Raw genomic sequence first — 12707 nt, forward strand, 5'->3', positions numbered from 1 at the left:
CTTTTGCAAGAAACCTTTACCAGTTCTCCTTGATCTTTGTTTCTTCCCTCTGGGATAGTTTCCAATTGGTCTTTCACACACCTTCTTTACATGATGTCTCCTTCATTACTATGCAAGATCCTTGAAAATAGGGTCTGGTTTATGTTTTTCATCATAGCCCTAGCAGTCAGCATAGTCCCTAGCACATAGTGGATGATTAATAATTGTTTTTAGACTTGAATCCAAGGTTAGTACTCTAGTCATTAGGTCACAGGGCCTTGACAAGAATCAATTTTTTATAAAATGAATGGTAACAATACTTTTTTTTAAGATCATAGTGTGGACTGATAGGACTTGTGGAATTCTCAAAATTTAGCATTTTAATGTTGACAAAACACGCTGAGAAAGGTGAAATGATTTGGCTATGTAATACAGGTAACTGGAGAGATAGCATTTTGTGACTTACAAGGTTGTTAGAAAGCTAGCCTCAAGAAATCAAAAGTCCTGGATTTGGGGACAGCTAGGTGGCATAGTGATAGAGCACTGACTCTGGAGTCAAGAAGACCTGAGTTCAAATCTGACCTCAGATACTTAATATCACCTAGCTGTGTGACCTTGGACAAGTCACTAACCCCATTGCCTTGCAAAAACAAACAAAAAAGAAGTACTGGGTTCAGATCATAAATCTGGCACACACTGGCTGTGTGACTTTGGGTAAGTCACATAACTTTGCAGAGCATTAGAAAACTCTTAAGATTCTAAATTAGAGGGAAGGTGCCAATAGTCATTAGAGGAAACTTCCTCAATAATGAAGTCACTGGATCAAAAAAAAAATGGAAAACTCCACAAGTAATAAGCAGTAGAAATAAGATTCTGGATTTGGAGCCAGAGGAACAGGCTTTAATCCTCATCCTTGGATAAGTCACTTGATTGAGTCTCATTTTCCTCTCCTGTAAAAGGAGAGGTTTGGAATAGTTCTAAAGAAAAGGAATAGAAATACAATCATTGTTTTGTTGCTGTTCATTTGTTTCAGTAGTATCTAAGTCTTTGTGATGTCATTTTGATTTTTCTTGACAAAGATTTTGAAGTGATTTGCCATTTCCTTCTCTGGCTCATTTTACAAATAAGGAAATTGAGGCAAACAGGGTTAAATGACTTGTCCAGGGTCACACAGCTAATAAGTGTCTGAGACCAGATTTGAACTAAGGAAGAGGAGTCTTGATTTTCTCCAGGCCTGGTGAGCTGTCCACTAAGCCACGCGTTACCAAATACCATGCTAAGTACTAGAACAAAAATAGAAAAGTCAGATAGGCCTTGATTTTAATGAGCTCAATTTCTATTTAAGGAGACAACACATATAGGAGAATTCAGCTGCTGGTAGGATGGAAAAGTCTGGTATTCTTTAGGCTACGGGGGCATGGTTGATGGTGAGGTCAAGGAGTCCTTGGGGTGGAATGGCAGGGGAATCGTCAATATGTTTGAGTAGCCATGCCCATCCTGTAGTCTAGAGGGGCCGGAATGCAATCACTGGGAAGGGGGGAATCCTAATGGAATCTGAAGAGGGTGAGATGATAGATGGAAGGATTCTGAGCCATTCTGGCTCTCCATGAATGTGAGACTCCAGGCAGGTGGGGGTCAACCTGGAACCACCTCAGAAGGCTCTTTTATTTCTAAGTCTGGAATCCTGACATTCAGGCCCCACCCCCCAACTCCCAATGGGCAGACTCCAAGGGTTTTTTCATCAGTTGTATCTGTCTTTTTGTAACCCCATTTGGGGTTTTCTTGGCAGATACTAGAGTGGTTTACCATTTCCTTCTCCAATTCATTTTTCAGATGAGGAAACTGAGGCAACTGAGGGTTTATGACCCAGGGTAAGACAGTTAAAGGCTCTGGTCTTTAATTGGCTGCTTTCGTAGAACTGCGGCTCCATTCCTAACTTATACATTCACTTCCTATTCCCCATACCTCCAGAGGAAATGAATTTAGCAATTTTTAGGTGCTGAAGGGACAGGGATCTCCCATCTTACCCGACTTGGAATCATCGGGGGACAAATCAAAATCCACTTCCTCTCCATCAAAATGGAGGTCCCTGGTGTCCAGGTTTTCTATAATGTTGCTCATGTCTGCAGCGATCTTCTGCAATGCAGAGGTGTTTACTCGAGGTTCATTCTTCAGAGACATCTTAAGTTCTGATGGTTCTGAGGCCCAGGAGCTGGGAAAGAGGAAGTGGTTTTCATTTTAAGAATGCTTCACTATGTTGGCTGAGTAAAACTTTACTCATGGCTTAAATCCAAGATAAAATGCACTACACACAACCACAAAAACCAACAACCAACCAACTGTACATAGCTCTCAGCCATCCGAAGTAATTTAATTCAATAAGCCCTTATTATGTACCTACTGTGCACAAAAAAAGTCACCAAAATAACCTCTATCTCTGAAAAATTGACAGTCAGAATGAAATTCATGCAGGGGAAGAAAAAGAGAATTTGAATATAACAGAAAGAATTTGGGTGGAGATGTAAATTGACCCTTGAGATATAAATTGACTTGAAGTAGAGAATTATGATTGTAAGAAAAATAATTGTAATCTTAAAAGCTGCTTAGGGTGGAGACCCTCCTAATTCTTAAGGTACCATTGATTCACTGTTTACTGTAAAATTTGTATCCGGATCTCCTTGGGCTTTACCCTCTGCCTAATTCCTGGCCCAGTATAGAGGAAGGGAGTTTACCTTTTGCCCTCTGGATAAGAAGTAAGACATAAAAACCTGGGTTGGACCCTGGCTTAGGGCTACAGTCTTCACTGATCATGGCCCAACCAACACCATTTGGCTATTCTTTTATCTCTCTCTCTCTCTCTCTGTCTCTCTCTCTCACCCTTCCTGTGTCTCGTAACCTTTTTAATAAATTTTTGTTTTATTTCCACCTGTGCTTTCCCAGTATGAATAATGATTCCTCATAGACAGAATCAAACATAAGTAGCCAGAGGCTACAAAATGATATATGTAAACATTGTAAACCTTTAAGCTTCATTTGAATATGAGCTAGTATGACTATTAGGTCATTTCAGTACTGTCATTCAGTCATTTTTCAATTTTTTCCAACTCTTGGTAACGGGTTTTTTTTTGGCAGAGATACTAGAGTGGTTTACCAATTTCCTTTTCCAGTACACTTTGCAGATGAGGAACTGAGGCATGTGAGGGTTTACAGACCCAGGTTATAGACCCAGGTTACAGACCCGGCTAGCAAGGGTCTGAGACTAGATTTGAACTCAGGAAGATGAGTCTTCCACATTCCAGATTCAGCGCTCTTGCAGTTAGAGTCACCCAACTGCCCTATACTGCACAACACAATAGATATGTAAATAGATATAAATAAATAAAATGGGTACATAGATATGTAAATGTGGGATATTTTGAGGAAGGAAAGAGTACCAACAACTAGGAAGATGAGGGAAGACTTCCTGGACAAGGTAGATTTGAACTGAGCCTTGAAGAAAGCTAGGGCTGCTTAGAAGTAGATGAAAGAAGTCTTTGGAGGAAGACTAAGGCATGAAGGTGTGAAATGGAAAGTTCTGCCCAGACAGTAATTTGAGTGGAATATAGATAGAGTTTGTGAGAACAATAATAATTATCATCTATATACTCTTTGAAGTTAGCAAAGTGCATTAGAGCATTGCATAAATTATTTACTTTGTTGCTTACAAAAATCCTTTGAGATAGGTATTTTATAGGGTAAAGGTTAGCTATCTGGAGCTCTTAAGGAATATTTACACATAAAACACAGGCAAATGTGCTGTATACACATGCGTCTATAGATATATGTGTGAGGACATTTTGTTGTTCACAATTACATACATGTATGAACACCCATGTTATATGTATTGTGTATTTTCTAGAGGATAAAGGCCTGATGTTTGGATCCCATAAGAAAAATGTAAACACAAAACATATTTGTATGCATGTGTCATGCCACAACACATGTGTCGTTTGTGTATGAGTGTGTCGCATGCCTGTCTACACATATACGCATGCATGCAAACATGCATGTATGTTGTTTTATATGTGGATATGTGGTATAACATGCCCTCTCTGCAATGATCAAAAGACATGAAGATTTAATTATCAAGGGAGAAAAAGTAGTATATAAATTATCAAAGAAGGAAATGTAATCTTTCAGTAACCACAGAAAAATATTTTCATATTCTCTTTGATTAGAAAGACAAATCTAGAAAACCTTAAGATACCAAGTTATATACAATAAGAATGGTGAAAATATTCCCCTTCAATGATGAAATATTGTCAAGGTCATTTAGAAATGAAAATTGAATAGATTGTTGATGGGATGTTATACTGGTGCACACTGTCTAGAGAGAAATGTAGCAAGTGTGTGATAGGCAATGTGGATAGAGCGGTGTTTCAAAACTAAAGATCTGTGTTCAAATCCTGTATATACATATATATATATATATATATATATATATATATATATATATATATATATATATATATATATATTACATTTTGGTTTTGTGAACCCATTCAAGTCACTTAAACTCTCAGTGACCTGGACAACCCTATAAGATTTAACTTGAATGGGCAGAGGGAGTTTCCTTCTATGTCTCTATTGTGATGAAATCACAGGTCAAGTCTCCTTCTCTAATGGGGAAACATGGAGAAAATGTTGCAAAACTAATTAGGCAGTCTGACCAATACTTTCTTACTAGGACTTTTATTTTTTTTAAAATAATAATATAAAGGGAAAATAGTACAAAATATTCTTTATTTATTTAAAAAATAATCTATCTTAAAAAATTGTTTTAAAAATAATCTATATGCTCAACAATTGGAACCAGTGACTGAAAAGATTATGGGATACCCATGCACTGGTTTATAGGCCTCAGGTTAAGGAACTGTTCACTACTTACTACTTGCCTGGCATTGTGGTTGATACTGGGAATACAAAGACTAAGGTGTAAAATTCCTGTTCTTAAGGAGCTTACAGTCTAATCTAGGAAATATCTTCAAAAATATGAATCTAAAGAAATAAATACAATGCAAATATGCAGGAATTTTGAAGGGGAAGGACCTAGCAGTTTGGGGGAGGGGTTCAAGAAAGGTAATCCTGGAGGAAACTCAAGACTCCTCAAAATCATAACTTTTTCCTGAACAATATTCTTTAATAACCTTCATTCACCCCAAGTTGTTCAGTCCTTTCCTAATTGATGGGCATCCATTTTGTTTCTTGTGTAAATATGAATATATATGTATTATATATAGGTATATGCAATGTATCTATAAAAATGTGTGTAGAGAATATAGATGTCTAAACAAATATACATATATGCATATATACAGGTTGTTCAGTCTTCAGTCACGTTCAATTCTTCATACATGTTATGAGGGTGGGCTTTCCTGACTCCAGGTCTGGCACTCTATCCTGCACCACCCAACCACCCTAAAGTAGATCGGGGTATAAAAGAATTTTATTATTGTTGTTCAGGGCTGTGCTTTCATGGGTGAAGGAATCTCTAGTATGAACATTCTCTTTACCAAGGTTGATCAACATCCCCTCCATAACTTAAGAGTTTTCCAAAGTTGTCCAGGAGTTTTCTTGTCAAAGACACTGAAGTGGTTTGCAATTTCTTTCATCAGCTCATTTTACAGATAAGAAAACAGAGGCAAGCAAGGTTAAGTAACTTGCCCAGGGTGACACAACTACAAATGCCTGAGGTCAGATCTGAATTCAAGAGAATGAGTCTTCCTGACTCCAGGCCTGGCATTCTATTCATTGTACCACTTAGCTGCCCATATATATGTGTGTGTATGGGTAAATACACACACACACATCCATATAGATATGTAATAAAACTTCAGATGAATTTGGAAAGGAACATAGAACAAACAATATTTGTCAGTCAATTCAATTGTGAAATGCCTTGGACTTCATAAAGGATTTTATTCTTTGTTGTGCATGTTTATTTGATCACCTTCTTTGTTGCTGGCTATTAAATGCATTGTATATACATATATACAATTATTAAATATATTTTATATAATTGATGCCTGTGTGTGTGTGTGTGATTATAGGCTGCAGATCTTTTAAAAGTTAACCTGGGGAGAAAAGGCTTAAATTGAAGTCGGGTGCTTAGACTTAAAAGGGACGAGGTAGTAGATCTACAACATAATGCTAATGAGTCTTTCATCTGTGAAAGTGGGCTGTGGTGTAGTAGGGATGATGAAAGCCAGGAAAATCATAATGGAAAATCTTTGATCCAAGAAATGTATGCTTATAAAAGGTGCTGGGCTGGCCAGGTGACAAGAGTGAGGGCTGGCTGATGCATATCTGGAGGGAGCCCAGCTACACATCAACTAATTTAAAGGGAACCATAATGGCAATACTGATAGGTATCAATGTAGTCACTTTTTCTCAAAATGAAAATTTACTATTTGGAAATTCTACATCCTGATAAAGCTAAGTTGTTTTTTTTTTGTCTTGGGAGAATTCCCTTTGGGTTTTCTATTTCAATAATCAAATGTTGATTTTTGGAGGAGGAGGAGGAGGAGACAGGAGGAAAAGAAGAAAAATGAGAAAGAAGAAGGGGAGCAGCAGAGTGGGTAGGGGAGAAGAGAAAAAAGGTAGAGAGGGAGAAGGAAGAGGAGGAAGAGGAAGGGGAGAGGGGAGGAGGAAGAGGAAGAGGGAAAAAAGAGAGAAGCTTCTAGAAAGTCTAATATTCTAATATCCACTAAAATCTAATATTCACTATGTGACCATATGTGAGTTTCTTTCTATCCCTGGGTTTCATCAATAAGATGAGGAAAAGTGATCTAAATGATCTCTACTATCCTTTCTAGTTATAAATTTCTGACCCTAGGATGTTATACCATGTGACAGATTTATGGAACACTATCTATGTATTAACGACAATAACGTCCAGTGTATCATTTGAGATAGAAGAGAGATGACCTTCGATTCAGAAATATCAAGTTTCATTTCCTGCTCTGCCACTTACAAGTCATGCAATTGTGAGCATGCCATACTACCTCCAAGTGCTCCCCGACAATTCTGGAAAACTCTAGATTATAGATGAGATGTTGATCAACACTGCTAAAAAGAATATCCATTCTGGAGATTCCTTCACCCACTAAAGCATAGCTCTGAAAAACAATCACAAAATTCTTTTGTACCTAGATCCATTTTGGGGTGGTTGGGTGGTGCAGTGGCTAGAGCTGGAGTCAGGAAAATTCATCTTCCTGAGTCCAAATCCGGCCTCAGACACTTCCTAGCTATGTGATCTAGGCAAGTCACTTCACCCTGTTTGCCTCAGTTTCTTCATCTGTAAAATGAACTGGAGAAGAAAATACCAAACACTCCTGTATCTGTCAAGAAAACCTCAAATGGAGTCATGAAGTGTTGAACATGGCTGAAAAACAACTTGAACAGATCTACTTTAACACCCACAACTTAGAAAAGTTCTGGCATGTGGATGATGGTAACTAATGGTTTATATTTATAGAGTTCTTACCATGTGCCGGCCACCGTACTAATCACTTTACGAGTAACATCTCATTGGGTCTTATAACATCCCTGAAAGATAGGGCTTCTTATTATACTGATTTTACAGATGAAGAAACTGAAGCAAATAGGAAAAAGAAATTTTCCCAAAGTCACATGGTTAGTCATGATACCATATTTGAACTCAGGTCTTCCTGACTATTGAATTGGTACTTTATGCACTGTGCCACCTAGCTATCCCTGCTCAATAAATATCCATTGGCTGACTGAGTTATAGATTTCAACTTACAAATGGATAGTATTCAGTATTTTAAAGTCCACTGTTGAGACTTGGGAACATGTTTTCCCTTAAGCAACATTACAAAAGATGCCTCGGTTAAACTGAGACCTGTTAAAGACCTTAGCTTAAAAAGGCCAAGGACTAGGGCCAACTCCAGTCATCCTGATCCATATCTGGCCACCTGATCCAAATGACTCCAAAGAAGAAAGTGAGGCTGGCAATTTTACACAATCCCCTTGCTCCCAAACTAAATCCAATTCACATGGAAGTCAAGGGATCACATCCCCGATGTCATAGTCCTTTTCAAAAACAAAGGACAAGCAACAACAGAATTTCATCAGCCTCGGGTTCCTAAGTGCCTCCTGGACAGCTCTGGCCCGACATTCTCTAGTCATCTCAAATTCAACTTGATCAAGCCAGAATGTGTATGTGTATTTTCCCCACCACTCATCATTTTTACTTAACTTCATTTTTGTTGAAGGCATCTCTCATCCACCCCCTCAGGGTCACAACTTCTAAGTCATCCTTGATTCTTCCTTCTGCCTTCTATCATATTCCTAGTTCCATCCACACTGGTTGATCAGTTTGCCTCTATGAGACATTATCTCCTAACTTTTGTAATTATATTGTATCCTTTTGCATACTTTTTTTATTTTTTAACCCATATACACATTATATGATCTCCAGTAGAAAGGAACTCCTTGAACATGGGGACTACAAGTTAGATACTATTAGTAAATTTTATTAATATTATCAACTTTTCTTTCTGTAATCCCTGAACTTAGCATAGGAGTAAGAAAAAAAGTACAAATTTGTTGAATGCATAAAATTGTTTTAATGAAAAGATGTTATGAATTCTATCAAGTGCACTAGGAGTAGAAAGGAGGAAAGAAAAGAAAGGGGAAAGAAATAAGCATTTTTAAATCACCTATAATATACTAAGAATTTTGCAAACATCTCATTTTATCCTCAGAACAACCTTGAGAGATAGGTGCTATAATTATCAATTTTTAAAATTTTATTTATTTAAGGAAATGGGGTTAAGTGACTTGCTCAAGGTCACACAATTATTAAGTGTCTGAGGTCAAATTTGAACTCAGGTCCTCCTGACTCCAGGGTTGGTGCTTTATCCACTGTACCACCTAGCTGCCCTCTATGATTATCAATTGAGGAAACTGAGGTAAATAAGTTAAGTGACTTATCCAAGGTCATACAGCTAGTAAGGGTCTGAAGACTAGTTTTGAACTCAGGTTCCAGGTCCAATGCTGCTTCTTCTTCCCTAGGGGATTCATGGAAGAAAGGATGGAAGCAGCAGCAAAACAGGAAGAGGAGGTATGGATGGCTTACTATCAGCTCTGGGAGAGGGATGACACATCTCAAAGACAGCATGCTTCCACTCAAGGGCCTTGGAGAAGAGAGACCCTTATGAAAAATTAGCAACTCTTGTGATATAATCAACAATAGCAAATACCATGCTCAGGTAAGCAGCATACTTCTTCTTGATGGGCTCACCTAAGAAGAATGATTTCTAAGCTAAAATTATGCTATTTAATGGGCATTTCAATATGGAGACATTAAAAGATTCTTCTCCAGGTATAAAACCATTCTCCAGTATCTATAGCAATATAGAATACAATTTGTTATGGGGTATGGGAAACACATGATACATTTCTTATCAGAGATTTTGGCTTAACATTAGTCTGACTGAAAAATACAGTTTTGGGTGAAAATTATTCTAACTGATATATACTCAAGGTACAAGAATGAGATCAGACTTCTTTCACAAAAAGGGTTCTATTTCACTCCCGACATCTCATCCCACAAGCCGCTGCACATCAGTAGCTAAGGTAGTGGGGTTTATATAGATTTCATTTTTCATTTCAAAGGCTGAGTTTTGAGCCTCCAGTACTGTTGAAAGTTTTAAACAAAAAGTCCCTATGTTGAGTGTAGAGAGTTTCTCAGTTATATACATGAAAATGGAGTCTAAGATTTAGCAACTTTGGGGTGTGGGAGGAAGAGATATAAAACATGAATCATTAATCAAATGTTAATAATGTTACATTCCTATTCTATTCTATTTATTTATATTTCTAAATTCATATTGACAATATAATATTATATATCAAGCAAAGACTGGATGATCACTTTCTGGATGCTTGATTAGATATAAACTGGGGAAAATGGTTTCTAACATCTTTCCAGCTCTTGTGTCTATCATTCTGTGAGGAGGGATGCTGGGACATCTGGGCAGTATGGCTGGGCCAAAGAGGTTTGGAGTCAATGTCCATAGTAATTTCTCTGATTGCCTCACATCCAGGTCATCTCCAATTATCCTGATCTATATCTGGTCACTGGACCCAAATGGTTCAGGAGGAGAAAGTGAGATTGTTGGTGACTTAGCACAACAACCCCCTCACTCAAATCCAATTCATGTGCTTGTCATGGCATCACTTCCCTGAAGTCAGGGTCTTCTTCAAGAATGAAGGAAAAAAAACATTATTACCCAACAAAAGGCCAGATTGCAGGTTTAGTAAAGGTCACTAATACGTATGTTTCTGCCTAAAGGACTGAAGCAGTAATTAGCCCTAGTTTTCACATCTATGAACTGAGGAGTCCTTTCAAGTTTATTACTAAGTAAGTCAAGGTTATTTTTAGAACTTAGAAATGGCAGTTCACTCTATAGTCACATGAATTTTATCCCTTTGTGATTCTGTAATTTTTAGAATCCTTGACTTTCTCCTAGAAATTGATATCTTGGTTTCTCTTGCTTCATAGGAAGTTAACTGAGAATAATAAAATGAAATTGTGAGGCAAAAATAAGCTTGAATGACAATTTAATACTTTGCTCCCAAATAGCAAACATTAAGAAGCATGGATCCCATAGTTTCACTCTTCATAGATTCTCATCAGTTTTTATTACTTGATATATTCAGTCATGTTCGATTCTTATGACCCTATTTGGGACTTTCTTGGCAAAGATACTGAAGCAGTTTGCCATTTTCTTCTCTATGAAATAGAAAAAAATACCATCTGGGATATTTCCCTCTCATGGCTTTTTGTGGAAAGGATTAAGTAAGATAAATGATGTAAATAGCTTTGATTAAAGCAATAGATAAATGTCAATTATGTTTATTAATTTGCTTCTACAAAATTCTAGAAAGTCTGGTGGGCATATTTATTGCCATCATTGGTTACCTCTCCTTAGTTATTGGTGTTTCTTCCTCTTCCTCTTCCTCTTTCAGTTTATTTATCTAGGTATCTGTCATAGCCCTCCATTAAGTTCCTTGGGGACAAGCAAGTCATTTCTTCTTGTCTCTGAATTCTCAGAGTCAAGTCCAAAGTAAACTGTTCATAAATGTCTATTGCATTGGATTCAGGAAGTAGTTACATATTGCTTTAGGTTCTAGTCAAGTCTTATCTTACAACCTCAGGGCCATATAAGTAGGTGGAAGATAGGGGAGGGAGAGGGAGTCAGTGAAAAACAATCCGGTCTTTTCTTCTTTTTTCTGAATGAGAATCAGAGAACTAAATACCAGATTTCAAATGAGATAGTCAGGATTCAAATCCCAGATCAGGAAACTGCCTTTCAAACTTTAAGTTTTATAGATTTTATTGACTTAATAGATTATAAATTTTATGTTAAAATTTATAGAAATAAGTTATCTCTCCATATAAGAATATGACTAGAGATGGAACCTGTGATTTCATAGTATAGCTGAGAAAATATCCTCTTCCACTTTCTTTGCAATTTCTAACCTGAAAGAGTTGTTGAGAGCACTGAGCAACTTGCCCAGTGTCATACAGCTAGCATATGGAAGAAATGGGACTTATATTCAGATCTTATCCTTCTACTCTGCAGCACTGCTGTTCATCAGATAAGGACTCCTATTTCCTATCTCCTTGTGTTCTCTTGAACAATGACCTTATTGTTCTGCCCTGCCACCACCATCCTCTTCATTCCTTTAGCTTCCACCAAATTTTCCCCTATAGGATAGTCCCTCTGCTTTTCTCATACTTATTAGCTTAGATTCTTATAGTCTGACACTAGAATACTGGCCTGCCAGATAGAGGACGCACCTCCTTCTACTTCAGTACCCCTTTCTCTAGCTGAGATCACCCAAAGAGAGCAGATCTCTCCTTGCCAAATCCAGCTGACAGAGTTGGGAATTGGGAAGGGTGCTGGTGGAGAAAAACAATATGAAAATTGTTTCAGCTTCAAGTTGTGTCCTAATATTCCTAAGGAAATCCTTCAGCATTTATAAATATGTGATTGATAGTGATATTATTTAAGAAATAGACTATACCTCCAGAACATCACCTGAAATCATATAAGAAAAGTGCCATTGCCAGGAGCAAAGAAGTGTCCGGGTGTCTCCTATCCATGACCAAAAAGAAAGTCTCCCTAGGGAGACTGAAATCAGTCACTTAACAAAAACATTTGAAATCACCCAACAGTTACTAGACTGCCTCCATGAAGTCAAGGAAAAAAGAAAGAGGAGGAAGAGGAGGAGGAGGAAGAAGGAAGAAGAGGAAGAAGAAGAGGAAGAAGTAGGAGGAAGAGGAAGAAGAAGGAGGAGGAGGAGAAGGGAAAGGGGAAAGGGAAGAGGAAGAAGAAGAGAGAAGAGAAGAAGCAAGGAAAGAAGGAGGGAGGAGGAGAAAGAAGAAGAAAGGAGGAGGAGAAAAAGAAGAAAGAAGAAGAGAGAAGAAGGAGAAGAAAGAAGAGAGAAGGAGGAGGATGAAAACAAGAACAAAAAAGAAAAGGAGAAGGAAGAAAAGGAAGAAATCATTTATATAAAGCCTTGTAAATCTCACAAAGGTCCTATGAGCTAGATGTAGCCTTTATTTTTGTTGTTAAATAATATTATTATTGAAGTTCATTGGTCTAGGGCTGAAAAGAACCTGAGAGTCCATGTAGCCTCATCCCATCATTGCA

The 12707-nt window shown here is 37.6% G+C and overlaps 1 protein-coding gene across 4 annotated transcripts in view; it reads right to left on the reverse strand.

Annotated features, from left to right (window-relative positions):
* The window catches only part of PLD1 (phospholipase D1), a 257572-nt gene that overhangs the window by 125733 nt on the left and 119132 nt on the right, over positions 1-12707 (reverse strand). For all 4 annotated transcript variants that reach the window (XM_074190927.1, XM_074190925.1, XM_074190924.1 and 1 more), the window contains one exon: positions 2007-2191. In XM_074190927.1, coding sequence (XP_074047028.1) covers positions 2007-2160 — 154 coding nt within the window. In that variant the 5' untranslated portion in view covers positions 2161-2191. The remainder of the gene's footprint in view (positions 1-2006; positions 2192-12707) is intronic.

Source organism: Macrotis lagotis, chromosome 6, assembly GCF_037893015.1.
Source record: "Macrotis lagotis isolate mMagLag1 chromosome 6, bilby.v1.9.chrom.fasta, whole genome shotgun sequence".
In the NCBI taxonomy this organism is placed as follows: Eukaryota; Metazoa; Chordata; class Mammalia; order Peramelemorphia; family Peramelidae; genus Macrotis; species Macrotis lagotis.